This window comes from Mirounga angustirostris, unplaced genomic scaffold (genome assembly GCF_029215605.1).
Source record: "Mirounga angustirostris isolate CCGP_5_RB_7025 unplaced genomic scaffold, mMirAng1.0.hap1 SCAF_12, whole genome shotgun sequence".
Taxonomy (NCBI): Eukaryota; Metazoa; Chordata; class Mammalia; order Carnivora; family Phocidae; genus Mirounga; species Mirounga angustirostris.
Window position 1 is genome coordinate 66,783,532 of NW_026991720.1, and position 21,312 is coordinate 66,804,843.

Below are 21,312 nucleotides of genomic sequence, written 5' to 3' on the forward strand. Positions count from 1 at the left end.
CCTGCCCTGAAATTGTCCCCAAAGGGCAGTGCAGCAATAGCTGAGGTTTCCCTGCACCCAGCCCAGAGAGGCAGGCAGTTGGCACATGAATGGCTACACTGATTTGCAGTTCCCAAGCTAGGCTGGCATCCTGCTCCGGGTTCCAGATCCCTGGCTCTCCCTGCCGGCCTGTTTTGGGTCAGAGTAGCTCCATGGCCAAGGTAAAGCTAAACTAGCGCTAGACATAACTAATGTGGACACTTTTCTTTGGTTGAGAGTGGGTGGGCGAGGGAATGAGAGGCCCGACCAGCCCACCCTAGTTGTGGGGTGGAAATCCCAGGTTCTGGGTCTCAGATTCCCTGGAGGGAGATGCTGGGAGGGCCCAAATCAGGATCCAGCTCCTGTGGTTGCCTATTTGAGGGGAGTGGAAAGGGAGGTGGTAGTTTGACTTATGTTAAATTTCTAAACTCCCAGCTGGATCACCACTACAGCAAGAGTGACGTGTCATGAAAAGCAAACTCTGAACCTCGAGTTCCAAGTGTTTGATTACTGAGCCTTTATGCCCTTTGCATATGAGCTAAGGTGTGTTTGCTGCAGGAAATAAAGGGAGGGATACAGAAACTGGGACTTGAGAAATGGAAAGCCAGGCATTCGGGTGCCACGTCTATGGAGCTAGGAGGAGGCAATTCATGGGCTTCACGCAACTTCCCCAGAGAGTTTTTGTCCCTGTCTACCCTCTAGTCTTCTTAGGGTTTCCCCATTCCGTCCCAGAGGAATGACAGATCACAAGTGAACCATTCACTTCTGCAGGAGTATCTGGCCACTGAACACAGTTATGGACCCTCTATTCCAATGGCATCCACACAGACAAGAATACTGAACAAAATGTGGGCTGCCTGTTCTTCTTGGGGACCAGCAATTTGGGCATCATTAAGTTCTTTGTGCTGGTGACAATGATATTTTTAAGGGATTGTAGAGATTTAGGGTTGCAGGAACTCTCTGCCATTAAAAGCTGAATGGGCAGCGTGCATTCTTGAGCATCCTTATCCAGCCCTTGTCTGAGAAGTACTCATCTTGTGCTAAAGAAGTGCTTGCTGCAAATTTGTGTCATTCCCCAAATCACAAATTTTCAATACGGGTAAGTTACAACTTGGCTCCCAGCACCCCACTAAGAATATTGTTCTCGTTTCCTTCTCGCTTTGGGTCCTACATCCCTGCTCCCTCCTCCCATTCCCTGCTTTGATTCCTCATTTCAATATCAATGTTCAGTTCCACACCACCACCACCGCCCCCCACACCCCCCACCCCCGGCAAGCCACAGGGGTAGGAAAGTGGGAACAAGGAAAGACCGACGCCCACCTCACCCCCCAAATATGTGCACTTTCCGAGGCCGCTGATTGGAACACATTGTCTCCAGATATTACTGAGCTGGGTGTTGGGGCTTCTGCGTTGTCTTTGGTATTCATTGAAAACAGACTGAGACCCCCTCCCCCAACAAGCAACAACAACACGCGCGCGCGCGCGCGCGAACACACACACACACACACACACACTCCCCCCCCCCCCTCCATTTTTTCTCTCTCTCTCTCTTTTTTAAGCAATGCTTTGTTGTGCTAAAACTAGTTGGACGAGTTAGGGTGTTGCTGCTGCTCCCGAGGCCCTGGCCAATGGAACCCGATCCACCCCGCTGTGCGTAAGCGCGCAATTAAGGATTTAACCACGGCTGTGCTGCGCCTCAGCCATCAGTCAGCCCGCCGGAGACAGAGCCTCCACGACTCCCAGCCTCCTCCTCGCCGCCGCCGCCTTCTCTCCTCCTCCTCCTCCTCCTCCTGCTCCTCCTCCTCCCTCGCTCCCACAGCCATGTCTGCTTAGACCAGAGCAGCCCCACAGCCAACTCGGGCAGCAGCCGCCGCCACAGCAGCAAGGACAGCCGCCGCCTGCGAGCGATGACAGGAGTGTTTGACAGAAGGGTCCCCAGCATCCGATCCGGCGACTTCCAAGCTCCGTTCCAGACGTCCGCAGCCATGCACCATCCGTCTCAGGAATCGCCAACTTTGCCCGAGTCGTCGGCCACCGATTCCGACTACTACAGTCCCACGGGGGGAGCCCCACACGGCTACTGCTCTCCTACCTCGGCTTCCTACGGCAAAGCGCTCAACCCCTACCCGTACCAGTACCACGGCGTGAATGGCTCCGCCGGCAGCTACCCCGCCAAAGCTTACGCCGACTACGGCTACGCCAGCCCCTACCACCAGTACGGCGGCGCCTACAACCGCGTCCCGAGCGCCACCAGCCAGCCAGGTAAGGGGGGAGGGGGCGCGGGATGGGGGCAGATACAGGGGGAGCCCGGATCCTGGAGCGGCGAGGTGGGCTGGGAGACTGGGGGTCCGCCAACCACTAGTGTGGGGGCGCACCCGGCAGAAGGGAGGGGGGCCTGGACTCTGCACCCGAGGGACGTTCTCTAAGGCCAGCATTTTAGGGATTCTTGGAAGAATCCTCCCCTCGGGCACCTGGGGGTGGGAGGCCCTCAAGTCTCTGGATTCCCAACTTGCCTGGTCTGAAAGCCAAGTAGGCTGAAAAGGGCGTAGGGGTGGAGAGAAGAAAGACTCAAGCGGCCTGAGTGGCGTTTGCGTAATAAAGGGGAGGTTAGTTGTTGGAATTTTTGGTGAGCGTGCTCCGTTGGTGCGAGTGGGAGTGGAAGGCTGCCTCAAAGATGCTGTCGGGATTAGTCTGAGAGCAGCCACGAGCCAGCGTGGTGTCGGTGTCCCGGGCGCGCGGGGTGGGGGTGGAGGGCTGAGGAGCTGGAGCCCGCCAGAGGAAGAACGCGCGGAGAGCCTTGCGGTTTATCCAGGGCATTTCCAGAAACAAAAAGCCATTTAAGGGTGGAGGAGGGTTGCTGAGGGGTGCCTAAATTTTGTCTTCCTCTTCCCCACCTCCTCTCTTTTCGCCCTCCTTGAAACTTCGTTGGAGAGTTTAAGAGGGCCAGTGAGCTTGGGCGGTAAAAGAGAGGCATGAGGTCTCCTTGGAGAGGTTTTGCTGGTCAGGTTTGATCTCTTCCCACTAGCACATTAATAATCCTGCTAATATTAGCATCCCCTTCTTTGGCAGAACCGAGACCACAGCCCTCATTTTCCACCCTTCCTCTCCCAGGAGCTTGCCACACACCGGCGCGCTCACACACACACACACACACACACACACACCGCGGAGAGGTTCTCCACCCCTTCCAGAGATGGGTAGATTTGATAAGGTGGTACTTTTCGGAAAGGGGACTTGTGGCCCCAGGGTATGTTTGTAAAGCACGCATTCAGAAAGTCCTCTTCCCCGTCTACATTCACGACTTTGAGAAATTCGTCCTGACCTGCCGCCCTTTTCCTACGAAAACACCCTACCACCGAATCCTTTTCAATGTGTGACTCTTGATAAATTTTAAAAGAGAACCTAGGGGATGGTATGTCTTCATTCCTTTCAGTGTCTCTGTATTTCGTGCATAAGTGAAAGATTTTTTTTTTCCTTTTGGCCAAGAACTTATTAAGTCTATTTGTAAAAGAAACCAGACACATCTGTGCCCTCGCAGATCTGCAGGGAGATTATGGGGGCTGCATAATCGGCCCTCTGTCTGCAGCGGCCTGGACCTCTTGCTGCTGAATTGAAGGAGCATAGTTTGCTTGTGGGTCTTTGAACTTTGGAGACCTCGGTTAGCGTCTTCCCTGCCCATGCGTCTGGTCTCTGCGGGCGCCCGAACAGACGCCGACAGTGGGGGCGGGGGGGGGGGTCACGGCCCAGAGCGTCCCCCTTGAAACCCCAGGAGGGGCTGGCCAAGCTCGCCCCAGAAACGGGGGTGAGCACAGGGTGGGCGTAAAAACAAGTGAGGGTGAAGCAGGAACTGCTGCAAGGGCTAAATCCCAGACGCCAAGGGAGCTGTGCTGTACAAAGAGCTTTGCACAAGCCCACCATAACCTGAATGAACTAAGTAGGGAATTAATCAAACTACCTGGCTTTTTCATGACTTGGGGGAGGGGCATATTTCTCTGGGTCTTGTTAAGCAAAGGAGGTGATATGGTGAAAGAGACTGAAGACTGCATGGGTAAAACAAAACAAAACAAAACTCAAGGACTGTATCTGAGGGTTCTGCAAAAGAAACACTGCGGACAAACTCTAACCGGGTCTATTTTGATTATTTAGAGAAAGAAGTGGCCGAGCCCGAGGTGAGGATGGTGAATGGCAAACCAAAGAAAGTTCGTAAACCCAGGACTATTTATTCCAGCTTTCAGCTGGCCGCATTGCAGAGAAGGTTTCAGAAGACTCAGTACCTCGCCCTGCCGGAACGCGCCGAGCTGGCCGCCTCGCTGGGACTGACGCAAACACAGGTAAATCCGGCGGCGGTGCGGCCCGAGCCCCGCCTCGGCTGCAAGGCAGGCTGGGCCGCGCGGTTCCGTCCCGACCGGCTGGAACCGATCGGAGAGCACGGCGAGAAACTCACAGAAAGACACCGACCCCGCGCCCTTACCTCCATGAGTCAGGCCGGGTATCGCCGCCGTGCGACGGTGGGGCTGGGGATGGAGACGCCGTTCATCCCCCGCTTCGGGCCTCCAGGGGCGAGGGGCCAGTTTCCTAGATTGGAAACACGGGGAGGGTCATTTCTAGGACACTCTCGAAGCCTGGAGAAATTGGTTCTCTGCACAACGCAGAGCCTTTCGGGGAAAGCAGGGCCCGGCGGCCTCGCGGTGGTCTCGGGCTGCGAAGGTCGCCTCCGGCTGGAACGCTGAAGGGTCACGCCCTGCTCCTGCGCAGCTTTAGGCCGTAGCAGCCTGAGGGTCGCGAAGTGGGGGGCGCTGCTGTGCAGGGAAATCATCCCTGGGTCTTCCCATTCCCTTCACTCCCTCTCCAGCCCTGCTGGGGCCTATAAGAAAAAAAAAAAATAGAATGTTCGAACGCCGCCCTGAGCTGCAGGCGCATTCTGACCTTTGGAAGCCGAGGAGGGAGTGGAGGGAGTCGGGCGGGAGATTGGGACAATGCTCCTTTCCCTCCACACCGGCGCGCGCTCGGCCAGCCCCAAGCCCCCGCGCGCGGCGCGCGGCCATTGTTTTGGAGACGCTCGCTGCGCCGCGTTTCGTGCGCCCTGCGCAGGCCTGCACGTGGGCGCGCGCCGCCGGGGACCCTCGCGCCCTCCTCCCCCAGCCCAAACAAGACGCTAAAGCCTCGGAGTCCTGCCCTCGCAGGGGCCGGTGAGCGCCTGGCCGGTCAGGGTGTCCTCCTGACCTTAGGCCGCGCGAGCTGCGGGGAGACGCCAGGTCCGCGCCACCTGGGGGCCCAAGATGCCTCCAGTCGCCGCTCTGGGGAAGGCGCGGGCGGCCTCTGAGTGACCCGGTAACGTGTGCCTTTGTTCCCCCACCCAGGTGAAAATCTGGTTTCAGAACAAAAGATCCAAGATCAAGAAGATCATGAAAAACGGGGAGATGCCCCCGGAGCACAGCCCCAGCTCCAGCGACCCTATGGCGTGTAACTCGCCGCAGTCTCCGGCGGTGTGGGAGCCCCAGGGCTCGTCCCGCTCGCTCGGCCACCACCCTCATGCCCACCCTCCGACCTCCAACCAGTCCCCCGCGTCCAGCTACCTGGAGAACTCGGCTTCCTGGTACCCGAGCGCAGCCAGCTCGATCAATTCCCACCTGCCGCCGCCTGGTTCCTTACAGCACCCGCTGGCGCTGGCCTCCGGGACGCTCTATTAGGCGGCTTTCTCTTGCTCTCTTTTTTGGGACTGCTGTGTTTTGCTGTTTTAGAAAATCATAAAGAAAGGAATTCATTTGGGGAAGTTTGGAAAACGGAAACAAAAAAGATTCATGTGTAAAGCTTTTTTGCATGTAAGTTATTGCATTTCAAAGGACCCCCGTCCCCCCTTTTTTTACAGACGAACTTTTTTGCGCAACTGTGGACACTATCAGTGGTGCCTTGAAATCTATGACCTCAACTTTTCAAAAGACTTTTTTTCAATGTTATTTTAACCATGTAAATAACTGTAGATAGAGGAATTAAACTGTATATTCTGGATAAATAAAATTATTTCGACCATGAAAGCCAAATGTTTCTAAAAAATACTCCTTTTGCCCGCCTTATACTGGGCTACTGACGTTTTATGCAGGCAATTAAAGGAAGACAAGCTCTGCAGAGATCCAACAGGGCAAAAAGGAAAACAGAAATTGGGGGCTGCATGGATGCAAAACTGTACACCTGTGTGTTGGATGCTGTACTTTATGTGTCTATATACATATGTGGCCTGTTTATAGTACTGCCATAAAATATATATTTAGGGTTGGTTGGTTTTTGTTTTTGTTTTTGTTTTTGTTTTTGTTTTTTTTTTGGCCTAACCACAAAAACATTTAGATAATTTTAAGTTTAACCCCAGATTGTTTCAGGTAGAAAGTAATGCTGGAATCTAAATCCGGTCCTCCCGCCCTGTGTGTGAGTAAAAAAGCCGCAGAAATCCATCAATAACCGCTCCAAATTCTAAGCTCAAAGCAATTATCATGGACAACTCTCCCCCCACTCCCAACAACCTCTGTGTATTGGCAGAGCAATTAGACAAATTACACTCTCTTCAAATAGGAGCTTCCAGAGATGAGGAGAAGAAGAGGAATAAAAAGAAGTAGAGGAGGAGGAAGAAGAAAAAGAAGAAAATTTTCCTTCCCATTACATTTTTTTAAAAATCTGAAATGTTTGCAGCATGGCAAATGGTAGTGTCTCGGACTCCTTGGTATATGATTATAAATTTATTGGAGGTCTTTTAGAGAGAGGAAAGGATCACAGGACTTGGATGATAAACCAAAATCAGTTGGGCAAGGAAGGCATGATGGGCAGGGGGGCATTCCTTCTCCTGCCAAGAGAGGGAATTGTGGGGTGGAGGACAGGAATGAAAGCGTTTGGGCTCGGTTTTGATTTCATCTTGTGTGAGATAATATTATATATATTTTTTTCTCCACCATCCTCTTTACCACTCTGGTTTTTTCAGGAAGGAGGTCTTTCTGCTTTGCTTTTACCTAAAAGAGTGGCAAAGTGGTTCCAAAGGATGGGAAATTGAATGTTTGTAGGGATCTCTGCTTTGTGAAGCCTTCTCTGGGGCAGAGAGGAAGGACTTGCAGCAACCTTGGCCTATGTCCCATCCTTCTCCCTGCGCCCCTGCACAGAGATATCAACACTGTGACCAGAGCTACAGCCTGGTCCAGAGCTACGCTCTCGGGCCTGACTTGTGGGCATCTGTTTGATTGTCGTTTAGTGCACCTGACTCTGTTTCCTTGGGACACCAAGGGAAATCCTATGTTGGAAATTACAAGATGCGTGAGATATATTTTACAGCTAGGAAGTCGGCAGCAATAAATGTGACAAAAGAGTCTTCTTAAGTTGGGGGGGAATTGGAGATTAGCACATAAAAAATTACATCCTGTCATCTGAGGATTTCTGAGAAGGTTCTTCCAGGGTTGGGAAACTAGACCTGAAAAGACACGCTGCGTGCCCGGAGGGGAATTTACCAGTGTGTTCGCTCTTTCTCCTCTCTCCCTCTCCCTTCCCCTCCTCCCCATTCTCCCGATTCCCTTCCTTTCTAGCCAGCCCGCTCCTAAAGGCTTGGGCCTGGGGGGCGGGGGGGGGGTGGCGGGGGGGTGGGGAAGGATTTCTCTGGTCCTTGGCGCACCCTGCCAGGCCCCGGGGCAGCACACGGTCGGGCCTGGGCTGTGGACCCCTCCTCCCCACCTCCCCCACCCCCCCCCCCACCCCCGCGCCAAGCGCAAGCGGCCGTTTCTCCGGTCGCAGCTTTCCTCTTCTCGGTTCACCTCCAGCCCCTCCTTTCTCGCAAGAAGTTCCGGGTGCGACGCGCTCCGAGACAAGCCATGCGAACCCCCCAATTTTTTTTATTTTTTTATTTTTTTGCACTGACAGAATGGGAAGACCGTAGGGGAAAGGTGGAGGGATCTCCTTTCTGCTTTTCTTTCTTCGCTTGTAAAGATTTGGGGAGTTTCCTTTACACCGACTGAAGCCAGCGCTTTGTATCTGGGGAATCCGGCTTCGAGACACCCTGCGCCCCCCGCTGCGCGTTTGGAGAGCTGGCGGGGGCGCACCCACTGGACGCCTCTAACATTTCCCATCCCCTGGCCGCCTGAGAGTTGCAGGAATGCGCTTGGAACGTGTTCTTTACCTTTCTGCACACGCAGAGGGCAGATATTTTTCCAGCCGTCCCTGTCATCTCCCCACCTCCATTCCTGGCTTTGAAAAGGGGATCCCTTCTCTACCACCCCCAGTCACCGGACGCGGTCCAGCTGAAGGAAGGGCGAGTTCGGATTTTTACCGGGAAAGGAGAGACGCTCTTCTTTCATGACCGCCCTTCCCACCCCCAGCCTTGGCGCTGCCTGTTGTTAAGGACACTAGTCATCACGCCGCGCGGACAGACTCGGTTTCAGGATTCCTTTGCTTGTGCTAACCTCACTTCTTCCCCTCGCAATGGTCTCTTCTCTCGCGCGGTTTTTTGGTTTTTTGTTGTTGTTGTTGTTTTTTAACTTGGTCTGAGAGCCCTGGACAAAAATATTCTGGCAAACCATTCTGCAGCGGGTTTTCCCTGGCACCATGGGGATTCTCCCAGGAGAATTTAACTCCCTGCAGTCCTGCGCCCAAAGATGTAAAAATAACAGATCTTCAGCAAAGTCTAAAAATATCTGTGTGATGTTTCTCTCCCTTGCCCTTCCTCCCACCTTCCCTCTTTCTCTCCATTATTTATTCGTGTATCTAATATAAACGTGTACTACTCCCCAGCATATTTGCAGTCTGTCTGACACCACTCTGCTGGGTCTCTGTTTGCCCCTTCCGGTCCCCACTTGCCTAGCTTTCAATCTAGTGTTTCCAAGACGTTAAGCCCACCCCAAAACTTAATTTTCTTTACCGTGGGCCTCTTCACCATCCCCCACCATACTCCCAAGCCTCTACCCTATTTTCAGACCTCCTCACAAAGCCCAGGAGGTCCGGGGCTTGCCCGCAGAGCCGGTGCGATTCCTTGGTGCCCTGCCCGCCTCCTGGGCCCTCCTGTAAAAGATCAGATAAACTGGTCTTTGTTTGAAGCTCGTGTTGGGTTAGGCAGATTTCTGCCCTTTTTCCCCCCTTTTTTTTTCCTGGCGGCCACCTCCTTGTGGAACAGGGGGCGGCCTGGGGAGCCGAGAGAAGCCGCATTCCTGTGGGTGCCAGGCGGCTCCAGTGCTGAGCCACAGGGCCTGAGACACACACACAGAGGAACCCGCAGACCTCTCTCTCTCTCTCTCCCTCCCTCCGTCCCGTTGGGGCACCCACCCGGGAGCCTGTCAACCCACACTCAGATCCGCCCAGGTCTCGGCCTCGGGCAGGAGCGTGTTGACCCGCACACCAAACCCACGCACACACCCCCTTCTGGGGACATCGGCCAGGCCAGGATCTCCCCGCCCATACCAATCTTTTCTCTCCCGCCCCGTGTCCCACAATCCCAGACGCGCCGGCTGGCCTCCCTTGGCTCCTTTGATCCCACCGGACGCCCCACGGCTCGCGGCGTCCTGGCCGCCCCGTCCCGGGAGTCGCCCACAGCGCGCCAAGGCCTGGCGGTGCTCGCCTCCTCCCGGCGCGCCCAACAGCTTACTCCGGCCTGACACCACTGGCTCTCCTCAACTCCCCCGCCCGAAGCTCAAGGGATGCCTCCTGGAACATTGCCCCCTGACCCCCCGCCCTCCGTCAGCGCTCCCTTCTATTCGAGGAGAGGACCTTTAGGGCTACCCAACCACCACCCTCCCCGCCTCATCCCCGCAAGCCCTTGGATCGCGCGCCTCCCACTGGCCACTGGGATCTCGCCAACCCGGAGCTCTCCAGCCCTCTCCAGAGGCACGCCCTGAGGACAGACGCCCTCCGGCACCTCTGGGAAGCGCGCCACGACGGCGGATCCGCCTGCGGTCAACCCCCTCCTCCAGCCTTAAGCATCCCCCCTCCCACAGCGGCTGGGTGGAGGTTTCCGCCTCGCGTGAGGTTGGGGAGGGGGCGCTGTGGCTCGCTCCCGCCCTCCGCTCTCGGTCCCAGGTTGCCTTCGGTCCTTGCATACTGTACCCGTTTTTTTCAGACGCACAGCGAACTCTGGGCCTCGAAAACAGCCCAAATAGCGGTAGCACATGTGGGATTGGCTAAAGATTTTTCTACGCAGCCCTGCCACACCACCACCCACCCCCCGCCCCACCTGCGCGTTTTTTGGCATCTGACAAGCTTTAGGTCCCCCTGTTGTACAGGGCAGAAAGTATACATAGCATCTACTGCGGAGGGGCGGGGGGAGCCTTCCCCTTCAATCATCCAGGGTTGCCAGCTGAAATGCAATAACCTGTTTTATAGGTCGAGCTCTAACAGTGAAGATAGGAACCAGGGGAATTTACATGAATCTGTTTTTAAAGGAGATGAGAGTCTTGTTTTGCAGCAATTAATGTTTCTGTTCTTTTGTTCGTTGGGACTTCGTATTTACTTCTGATTTAGGGGGGTCCGGAGGAGTCTCTGCCAAAAGTGCATGTATCATTGAGTCTGTTCCACATGCTAAACCAAGATTTATATAGAACCGTGAAATACCACACGTTTCGACCTTTCCCACAGGAAGGAAAAAAACGGCTTTATAACATCATTACATACACACACACACACACACACACACACACACCCTCCAAGTTTCAGTAATGATTCTATCTCCACCATACACAGTCTAGTGTATTTTCTTAAAAAAAGAAGTGGGTGGGGGTGAAGGGCAATAAACAGTTCCCAAGCTATGATTTTTTTTTTTTTTAACACTCTTTTTTTCTTGCAAAGGTGAGAAGACAGAAATCTGCCACTGGAAGCTTACTGTCATCCAAGGACTATTTCTGCCACTTAACCACTTGCAAGGTGGGATATAGGGGTCGGCGAAGAGGCAGGATATGGACTCAACTTTCATCTATAAACAGGGATCACTAAACAGGGAACATTTCATTATTGCCCTTAAAGTCATAGGAGCCAGGAAGCCTGCTTGCCACCTTGCGGGATGGCCCTGGTTGGGCAGCTCCCAGGTCTATGAGGTGTTGGGAGAAGGGAGAATCATCACATACTGTTCTGAGCCTGAAAAAGATGCCCAGGAAATTCTCTGTAGTCATGGTGGAAAATTGAGGTCTGGGGATATAAGGGTTTTAGGTATCTGACCAGGACACCCCCCCCCCCCCACACACACACACCAGGAACCAGAACTAGATTCCAAAAATTTCAGCCAGGGCAGGGCTAACCCTCCTGGAAGCAACAGCTAGAACCCAAGGTTCACTTTCTCTCTGGGACCAGCAGAGTACCCCAGCCTCCCTCCAGACTCTTGCTCTAACTCTGACTCCCTTTCTTTAGGGTCCTTCCATATTTTAAAGAGACTGACCTTGCTCTTTTACAACCATGTCTGGGAGCAGAAACAGTCCTTTATCAAAAATACTGGACTTTCTGGAATCTAGAAAGAAACACATCAGTGACTTATAGCAATAGAAGCAGCTGGACTAGTTTATATGCGGGGTGTTAATTAATAAAAGTTAATGATAGGATTAAAGCCAATAGTCAGCCTAGCCGAGTGGAGGAGACAGCTTCCCAGCCGGCTTTATTTAATTAGCAGCAATTAATACGTTTTCGGCTAATATCCTTCAGGACTCTCAATGACTTGTTCGCTGTGAAAGAGAATGGAGATGGAGCTCAGGAACACTTACAAGCACCCAGGGCATTTTGCTCTGATGACAAGAGAGATTGCAAACTCATTTAAACAAATGTTCATAAACAAGTGACAGGCACACTCTGAGGCAGCCTTGGTGGAAACAATGGTGAAACTGTCAAATGTTCTTTGCTTGGGGGAAGGGCACTTTTCTTTTCTAAGCAAGGAAATGCGTTAGCAGAGAGGGAAAACAAAGATAGGAGGCATAGAAAGGAAAGAAGGAAAGAAGAAAGAAAGAAAGAAAGAAAGAAAGAAAGAAAGAAAGAAAGAAAGAAAGAAAGAAAGAAAGAAAGAAAGAAAGAAAGAAAGAAAGAAAGAAAGAAAGAAAGGGAAAGAAAGAAAGAAAGAGAAAGAAAGAAAGAAAGAAAGAAAGAAAGAAAGAAAGAAAGAAAGAAAGAAAGAAAAAGAGAAAAATTATTTCAGACTCCAGGCAGAAGCACATGCAGCAGCCCTTGCAAACACATCAGCCCTACACATATTGGAGATTTGTACACTTAATACTTCAGACCACTGATTTGCTATTTTCTTAATTCCCGCTCTTCTTTTTCCATATGAATCAAACAGTCTTTTGTCCTTCAGGGTTTGATTTGATCGCTACTGTTCACATTTCACTTTTGTATTTTCCTCTTCCTATACCATTACTCATTGAGTGCCCTGTGAAATTACAATCGTACATTTTCAACTCAGCAACCCATTTGCAGTGCAAAAATAGGGTCTAAATAATGGCTGAATTAGCCCTACTGGACAGTTTCAGATGTAACACTCTGTAATAATTATATTGCAGGCTGGATTAGGATGCTATTATCATAATCTGGACGTTTACAATTATCTGTAATTTGCAAAGATGCGCCAGGTCTTGATTACAGCAGTTTTTTTTTTTTTTTTTTTTTGTATCACGCTAACCATCACTAAACAGTGACAGTAATAACAGCTAATTTTGCTGGCAATATAAGAGGTGCTGGGGTGTGCAAACAATTTCACACCTGGATGTGCTCACTCAACCAAGAATATAGAGAAAGAGCTTCTGCCCTGAGACTCAGACAAATATTCTCCTCTGCTTCTGTTCAGTATAGATTTCTAGACCCTGATCATTGCTTAAGAGATATTCACTGGTGGTAAGTTTTTATTTCTTCCATACTTCAAGGCACAGTTCATATTTCTCTTCTCACACTTTCCAAGCTATATGTGTTGCTGTTGTGATTTATTATAGACTGCAACTTTGCTTTATAGATTTTTCAATTCTGACCTTTTATCCCCCTTTAACAGTAAAAGCGTTGTCGTTCTGGTGAGTAAAAGGATTCGGGTGAGGTTGGGATCCTTAAGAACTCGGTATGTCTTTTTTGCTTTCTGTGCTATTGATGTACTTGGTGCAGCTTGTGACTGGAGACTGCGAAAAAGACCAGGTTTCTGTAAGGTGTGGAGGGAGCCGGCTGGAGATTCCAAGCTAAAATCTGTTTGGAAATTGTTACTCAAAGCTAGTCCTAGGCGAATTTAAGATCTTTACATGTACCGATGATTTTAAGTTGTGGGGCATCGAGAGAGCAAACGGAGCTCGGCACAACGCTCCTTTAGTATCACAGGTAGGCGGGCATTTGCAACGGCAGGCAGGTGTAGTCTGCATCTCTCGACTGCATAGCCCCGTCGACATTTTCCTCCACTTGGGAGAAAGTTTCCGGAATAACTGGCCCCTGAAACCCTTCAGGGTTGCTTTGCTAGGCCTTTGCCTCCAGCTGATGGGGGAGGGAAGGAGGGGGAGGGGCGGGATGCGGTTCGTACAGCTATTGCCCGCGGGGCCCGAACGCTGCGACCTTGGGGTTGGAGGGGCATGATTGGCTGAGACACAGAACGGAGCTGTGGAGCCCAGGAGCCAGTCCGATTTAGGAACGCACCAAGGAAGACTCTCGCAAGAAGCGGTGCTGTTCTATCTATAGATGACGCTGTTTCCTGACCCTTGTAGACACTGGAAGCACCTAGAGATGTTAAGTTGCAGGATCCTGAGAAGTCTCTGGCTCCCTCACCCCTGTACAGAAAGGCCTTTCTCTGGCGGCGGAAACCTTTGGACTAAATTGTGTCAAAAGATAATGAGATGCTTATTGACGCCGAGAAGAAATTTCCCCCCTTCCCCTCACCCCCGCAGCTATTGTTCTCTCGTTCTTTTTTTACCTGGAAAATACGGTCAGAACGAGGCTCTAGAACGCCAACTCCGGGGAAGTTCGAACGTGAGGAGGCGTTGTAGGCACCGCAACTGGGCGATGCCTTTTACCCACGCCCCTCCTACCAGTCTCTCTCCCTCTCTCAATCTCTCTCTCTCTCTCTTATCAGTTTACTATGGGGTCAATACTTTCTAAAAAGCGAAGATGTTAACCCTTTAGATTCAGAGGACCCAGGGGAAGCCCAGTTCCAAGGATAGTTCTTGGGAGGACCCCTTTGCAGAATTTCTTGTTTAATTAAACCCAAGTTAAGAGATAGAGAGATCGTTGTAGGCGCATCATGACAACACCTCCAATGTGTTAAAATGCATTTGCTGGGTTTCAGAATTCCATGCACTCACAGTGGTTTGGCATGCGTCTGGTAGATTTTTTTTTTTTTTTTAAGAAAAATTAGTGTTGGTTTCGATGTATGGTAGCTTTTTCTCTAACGTAATTTGAATAATTCAGCAAAGCCCCACTACCAGCTGTACTTCTGCAGCCTCTTCCATTCTTTTCAGCATTATAATTTTGGTTAATTTTCAATTTTAGGTCCTACGTCTCTGCAATTTGTGTATGAATAACAGAATAATTTCCCTCTTTTGTTTCGCCTTTCCTGTTCCTGAATCTAAATAAAGATGGCTTTTTAGTATTAAAAGTGGAAGAAAATTACAGGTAATTATCTTTGACGGTAAAAACGCTGTAATCAGCGGGCTACATGAAAAATTACTCTAATTATGGCTGCATTTAAGAGAATGGAAAAAAACCTTCTTGTGGATAAAAACCTTAAATTGTCCCCAATGTCTGCTTCAAATTGGATGGCACTGCAGCTGGAGGCTTTGTTCAGAATTGATCCTGGGGAGCTACGAACCCAAAGTTTCACAGTAGGAAGGGGGAAAAAAGAAAAGAAAACATTTTTCCTAATGTAACAATGCGAATGCTAGAAAATGACAAGACTGATCGGTTTTAAACCATTCTGAGACTGACTGAGCGTGGAAGTTGCTCAACAAAAAAAGGAACGGGTATATTGGTAAGTAGTCTTTGCTTTGTGTCTAATTATAGTGACTGTCCTTTTGCACGACTGTATGTCGCTGTCATTATATGGAGCACTCTGAGTATCTCTATTGACTTCTGATAAATGGCTCAGTGGTTTCAAGGTTCATAATTTGAAGGATGCCCAGGTCTGTAGCCATTAATTCTCGCAGTATGGGGCTTCCTGCTTGTATGACGAAAGGGCTTTTCATTTTCATTATTTCTGTGCTTTCCACAAGATCGGAAGGATGTATTTCATCCAGGATCATGCATTTTCCTACCTAGCTAGCTCGCAAAAGGTGTAAACATTAAGTAGTTATAATTGTGCATTTACTTTGTGTGTTTTTTCTTGTATTCTTTTCTCTTGTTTAAAAAAAAAAAAACTGCTTCCAAACAAAGACAAATACAGCTGTATTATTTTGGCTGAGGAAAGGAAAAGGAGAACACTCGGTTTCAGCACTGGGAACTACTGGATGTCTAGAGGTTAACCTGGGGATAGATCATTCTAATGTTTTTTTTAAAATAAATAAATGTATAGAAATTACAATAAAAATATAATATTAGAGGAAGCTGAGAAAACATCCATGTTTAATGTTAGAGTACTTTAAGACAAAGGCTTGTGCTGCAAACAGATATCTTTGCAGGCACTTGATGTTTATATATAGGGCTTCCCATATTAGGAAATAGGAATTCTTTAAGAGTGATAGAAAATATACTGGGAGGGAAGGAGGAGGGGGTGGTGAGATAGAGACACACAGAGAGAAATATACAGGACACTCCCAGCATTTTGTGGCTTTTACTCCATATATGAAAGAAGACAAAACCATACAAAGTATATGTACAACTAAAATTCAACAATATATACAGAAATGTTTCTCAATATAAACGTCCCTATTAGCTTAGTGAATGCCACCAATTCACCTAGTAAAGGTATCAAAGCAATAGAATGGTGATTTTGGTTGTTTCTTCTGTCTTTCCTGATTCCAGTTCAGGGTTTGGGGGTGGGGTAGGGAAAGAGTGGTTTGGTTTTGTTGTTGTTGTTGTTTTTAAACATCATCATTCTTGCTCATTGCATTTTGATAAAACATGCAGCGTTCCCTTTGTGGCAATGTTCTAATCTTACAGTTGATTTTTCCTTTTTCTTTAGAGGACTGTTATGTGAGGGTTTTTTCTTTTGCTTGCTTTCTCTTTTCATTTTCTTGTTTTTTTTTTTTTTTCTTTTTCTTTTTTTGTCAGTCTGGGATTGGTAAATAAAAATGCAGGAGCCCAAAATGCTTCTTTTTCATCATGTAATGTCTTAAGCTCATTAAACAAGTAAAAACGCTGCCATGTTTGCGCAGATTCTTCTGGTGGGGGAAATGTCTGTTAAAAAAAGTCGTTTTGATGGATACTCCCAAAGAGAAGAGGAGGCTCAGAGCCTGGATCCCAAAGGGTAAGGGAAAATGTCCTTGCAGTGAGGGGTTTCAGGAGCGCTGGCATAGAAACCAGTCTCTGTCTCTCTCTCTCTGGCTCTCTCCCTAGAATGCAAGATCAGTTACTGAGGCTGCTCAAAGGAAAAAGCAGATGAGGGAAGGAAAAGAAAAAAAAAAAAGAAAAGAAAGAGGAGAGGAGAGAGAGAGAGAGCAAGAGAGCGAGCAAGCGCCCAGACTGTCTTGCTACCCGGAAGAGTTCTCCGGAGCCTGCTCCTTTGGCTGGGTTTGGCAGATGCAAGCAGGTCCTGCATGACTCCTTGCCTTGTTCAGACGTTTCCCTAGGGTATCAATTTCCCCCAGACAACTCACATCATCTGCGGTCTCTGCATCGTGTCCTGGTGTGGAGAGGAGTACCAATGCGAATAGCCGGGCATGTAGCTGTTGGGGGGCATACTGACGCCCTTAGCTGAGGCAGAAACGTCCCACACTGGAGGCAGCGCCGGCGAACGCGGCGACAGGGCCGCTGAGCCCGGGAGAGGGTCGCTCTCATGCGGGTTACTGCCCTGCTTCAGCAATTTCTTAAACTTAGAGCGTTTGTTCTGAAACCATATCTTCACCTGGAACGAAATGCAGCAGTGATCATTAGGCGTGGAAAAACATCGAGCCAGTGCCTCTATTCGAGGCTCTGGAAGCAATATCCAAAGAACAAAACAAAACCGCAAATGCCAACTCCCCGCCTTCCTCCAGCTCTTTCTAGCCTCCTGTCCCCCACCCTGACCCAATTTACCAGGTATCTTGTCTGGATACCTGAAGTCGTTGCAACTCTTTCTTCAGTTGGATGCAAGCCTGGGTTTAAAACAGCAGTATAAATAAGAAGGAAGGCGAATAAGATAGCCAGGTTTAAAGTCAGAAGGGGGATCTTTAAACAGAGAACTTTGCAGGTGAAAGCCAGTTGAACACACTTCCTCTGATAGTCTCTTTTTGTATTTACTAACCCCCAAACCTGGCATCTCTATGCATGTACAGTGAGCAAATGGCTGTGAACAGAGAAAAGCCTGTACATTTATAACCAAATGCCTTGAATATACCTCTGCATATATTGCACATGCATGGAGCATCTGTCTCCTGAAGGAAATATAGCCTCATAGTCCTGTAGGGAATAGGGATGATGCCTCCCTACTTCCCTACTTTGTATGTTGCTTTAGTCAAATTGTGGTCAATAATCCTGACATGATTGTTAGTGCAGTAGCTAAAAGTCAAAGGGCTCCTGAAAATTAAATGCGAATCAGGACTCTGGGATGGGAGCATATCTAAGCTAACATCCCAGATCGACTTTATTTGAAGAAGGAAATTCTATGGTGCCGCTTCTTTCACCTTTAAAATTCCTTAGCCATACGAAGCTGCTTTTCCAAGAAGAATACAAGTTACTGAGTAGCAGGAATCCATTCACATCAAACCCCAAATATTTCCAGTGGCAATATGGCAAGAGAAAGCAAGCTGAATTGAAAAGAAGAGCTTAAGGGGCATCCGTTCTCAGGCACCACACAATCACCTACCAGCAAGAGTCTCGTAAACCCTGGAGTCCCCATGCTGAAGATCATCCACCTCACATGAGGCCTACCAACCCATGCAGCTAAGTTAATTGACAAGGACAAAAACCACAGGTGATTGCAGCCTGGCTTTATGACCAGGGTCCTAATATACCTACTTAAGCCCCTTCCTGTGAAGTCTAAAATGCCCCATATGTCTTTCAAATTAGTGGGACAGGAGAATTCAGCAACTGTACTTAACTGAGGCTTCACCTGCTGTAATTTGGTGAGCATTCTTCTTTGATCTCCAACTCTGCCATTGCTCCCAAGTCCTGTACTCCAGGGACGTACCTCAGCCTGCACCAGCCAGTCCCCCAGGATGATTTAAAACATTGAGCACAGGGCTATCTTCAGAAAAAGCCAACTCACCTATCCTATGACGGATAGTTTGCACCTTGGTCCCTTTACTAAATCTTCTTGGAGCCTATACCCATCGGCTGCCCCCCCCCCCAACATTTCATCTCATAATTCTATGTCAATGAGTTGAAATCCTTATTAAGTCCCAGGACCCACAAATGGATCCTTAAGAAACATAGGTCTTATTCTGCCTCCTGGCCTGAACATCTTTTCTTCCTACATGTTTGTTCTCTTTCTTGTTGTTCTGCTCTGGAATAGGCCTCGATTAATTTATGAGTTTGGTCACCAAAGGACACTAGGCTGGGGTGGGGTCGCCGAGGGTTGGGAGGATGTGCAAATCCAATCCAGCATTGAATACCAGGTCACTTATTCCAAACCGTGTTGTCCCGGAAAGTGCGTAATGGAGCAAAGGGATTTGTCAGTAAGCTCCTTCCGTCTTTAGTTGACTAGGCCCAGAATTCCTCCTGATGCATTCCCTGCCCGATCTGTAAGCAGGGTCAGCACTTCAGGGATACCTGGGCTTCTCGGGAATTACCTGTGTTTGTGTCAGTCCTAAGGAAGCTGCCAGTTCAGCTCTCTCTGGAAGGGCCAGGTACTGAGTTTGCTGAAAGCGATGGTTTAAAGCCTGGAGCTGCAGGCTGGAATAAATGGTCCGAGGCTTCCGAATCTTTTTCCCTTTTCCATTGAACCGGATTTCCCCGTTTTCAATCACTGTGGTTTTTTGTTGATCTGCAAGCAGAAAATAGAGAGGAGCAGTCACCCGTGAGGCCCACTGCCGCAGCCTCCCGGAGCTTGGCCTGGCCTGCGCTGGGTCTCCCCAAAGCCCAGAAAGGATTTCTTCAAAGCGTCCCCACGCCACCCTGACCTCTCTGGGTTCACAGTGCCCAGGTGCTTCCTGTGGGGGCGAAAGCGTCTTCCCGACCCTAACTCCGGCCCTAATAAAGTGCGGGGACTGGACCGCGGGAGCGCCCTGGACCCCGGGGCCAACAGCCTCGCTCTGCCGCAGCGGAGGCGGCGCCGGCCGCTCTCGGTGGCGCGCGGCGCTGCGGGGCGTTTGCCCTCGCCGCACAGCTGGGGGCCCTCGGCCTGGCTTTACAGTGCCTTAGGCTGTGCGTGAACCACCCTGATGTTGATGCGGCCAGTTGACTTGATGTCACTAGCCTCAAGCCCGGTGCATCAAGACCCTCGGCGTGTTCGAAATGATTCTGCTGAGAGGGACCGAAACCCCAAACAAAACACAACCAGCCGCTCAGACCAGCTCGGGAACGGGCTGAGCATCGCCTGGCAACTTTGAACCCCTCGGGGGCTGAGAACCGTCCGCCCGCGGCCCTTTGCTTCGCCTCTGGGAACAAAGGCGCAGCCAACACTGGATCGAAAACCCAGAGGGAGGGGGGCCTGGTCAGGGGTGGGGGGTGGGGGACATCTAAAAGCCCGCAGCAAAGAGCCCAATTGTCACCAGCTTAACGAGAGCTAGAGGCAACGTCAGCTTCCCTTCGGGTCACCGAAGCGCACCGAGCGCCACCCGCAAAGTAGGCCACTGGCCGCCCAAACTGTGTTGGGGAGCAAAACACGCTCCCCAGTTCCGGCCCAAAATGTCCCCAGTCCTGCCGAACGCCGGTCACAGCCCGGAGGGGAGGAGGGAGGCTAAGGGCGCACAGACCCAGCGAGCCGGGGCGCGCAGTGCGTACCAACTCGTAGAGCGAAGCCAGCGCGGAGCCGGAGGCGCGGCTCGAGTGGCGCGCCGCAGACCAGCGAGCGAGGCGGGCCGCGCCGCGAGGAAGCCGAGGGTCGGCGGCGGCGAGAAGGGGCCCGGCTGGGCGGAGGCCGGCAGGCAGGCGCCAGGCGAGCGGGCGCGCACGAGGCCTGGCCGGGGGCGCGCCGGGCCGCCTGGGGGAGGGGGCCGGCGGAGGCCCGGGCGGCGAGGAAGTGCGCGGGGCGGGCGGGGTGGGGGGCAGCCGGGGAGGCGGGAGGCGGGAGAAGCGAGCTGCCCCAGCGGCCTCTCACCTGTGTCGTCCCCTCGCGTCTGGGCGGCCGCGCTGCTGTTGTGGTAGGACTGGAGGTAAGGGCTGTGCTGCGAGTGGCTCATGTACGGGTAGGCGGCGAGCGAGCGGTGGTTGTAGGAGTTGCCGCCGCCCGACGCGTAGGGCGAGCCGTGGTGGTGGTGCTGGTGGTGGTGGTGGTGCGAGCCGGCCGCCGCCGCCGCCGCCGCCGCCGAGTGCAGGCAGTGCAGAGGGTAATGCGCGCCTGCCATGGCCGGGGAGCTCTGCTGCGAGTGCGGCTGTGGCGGCGGCGGCGGCGGCGGCGGCGGCTGCTGTTGCTGCTGCTGCTGCTGCTGCTGCTGCTGCTGCTGCTGCTGCCCGAACTCCATGAAGGCGGATTTGGACGAGTCCTGGCCTTCCAAGCCGTCAGCCATCGTAGTCATGGTCATCATCAAAACTTTGGGGGCTGGAGAAAGCCTTCTCCCGGGTTTCCTCCACCCTCCCCCCACTTGGCTCGCGCCGCTGTCCCCTCTGCAGCCACCTTAGCTCTTGGGATTCTTGCAAAAAAAATAATAATAATAATAAATAAAAAATTTTAAAAGAGGGGGTGGAGGTTGTTCGCCCTCTCCCTCGCTCTTCTCTAATATATATATTTTTTAATATAAAGAGATATAGTGAGCAGGGCCTTGTTAACTCAAAGGGAGGAGGAAGGGGGAGGGATGGGAGAGGAGAGGGGGGAGGGGGGAATCTGCTCTCCCCCCCTTCTTTCCCCCCTTGGATTTTTTGGGGGCTGGTGCAGTTTAAGGCAGAGATTTTAAGGTGGATTCTGCGAAAGTTGCGCGTCTGCTTTCAGACTTGATGCAGACGCCACGAGTCGAATGGTTTGTCTCCAAAGGGCAGCGCCTCCCCATTGGTCAGTCGCCCGCTGACGTCACAGGCGCACGGCTTCTACTGGTGTGCGCGCGGCTCGCGGAGTTCTTCGCCTACCTTCGGCAACTCCAATCCCAGCCTCGAGCTGCAACCGGGGGCCGCGCG

At 51.2% G+C, this 21,312-nt stretch overlaps 2 protein-coding genes across 2 annotated transcripts; one reads left to right on the forward strand and one right to left on the reverse strand.

Moving 5' to 3' along the window:
• The first annotated feature begins 1,810 nt into the window (after nucleotides 1-1,810).
• On the forward strand, nucleotides 1,811-6,114 carry DLX5 (distal-less homeobox 5). The gene is made up of 3 exons (XM_045865141.2): nucleotides 1,811-2,280; nucleotides 4,165-4,349; nucleotides 5,379-6,114. Exons 1-3 carry the CDS (start codon nucleotides 1,926-1,928, stop codon nucleotides 5,706-5,708), a joined length of 870 nt encoding a protein of 289 aa, XP_045721097.1. The 5' UTR covers nucleotides 1,811-1,925; the 3' UTR covers nucleotides 5,709-6,114.
• A 10,437-nt stretch (nucleotides 6,115-16,551) lies between these two features.
• DLX6 (distal-less homeobox 6) lies at nucleotides 16,552-20,729 on the reverse strand. Its single transcript, XM_045865142.2, has 3 exons — nucleotides 20,303-20,729; nucleotides 18,834-19,027; nucleotides 16,552-16,969 (listed from the first exon to the last, which is right to left on the reverse strand). The coding sequence occupies exons 1-3, from the start codon at nucleotides 20,727-20,729 to the stop codon at nucleotides 16,718-16,720; spliced, it is 873 nt and encodes a 290-aa protein (XP_045721098.2). The 3' UTR covers nucleotides 16,552-16,717.
• Between the last annotated feature and the right edge of the window lie 583 nt (nucleotides 20,730-21,312).

What these genes read in the sequence shown, in the direction of transcription:
- DLX6 (XM_045865142.2), bottom strand. Translation starts at nt 20,729, where the DNA reads ATGATGACCATGACTACGATGGCTGACGGCTTGGAAGGCCAGGACTCG. An exon ending in GACGCGAGGGGACGACACAG is followed by an intron (nt 19,028 to 20,302) that starts GTGAGAGGCCGC and finishes TTCTGCTTGCAG; the next exon opens with ATCAACAAAAAACCACAGTG. An exon ending in TAGGACTGACACAAACACAG is followed by an intron (nt 16,970 to 18,833) that starts GTAATTCCCGAG and finishes ATTTCGTTCCAG; the next exon opens with GTGAAGATATGGTTTCAGAA.
- DLX5 (XM_045865141.2), top strand. Translation starts at nt 1,926, where the DNA reads ATGACAGGAGTGTTTGACAGAAGGGTCCCCAGCATCCGATCCGGCGAC. An exon ending in GAGCGCCACCAGCCAGCCAG is followed by an intron (nt 2,281 to 4,164) that starts GTAAGGGGGGAG and finishes TTGATTATTTAG; the next exon opens with AGAAAGAAGTGGCCGAGCCC. An exon ending in TGGGACTGACGCAAACACAG is followed by an intron (nt 4,350 to 5,378) that starts GTAAATCCGGCG and finishes TCCCCCACCCAG; the next exon opens with GTGAAAATCTGGTTTCAGAA.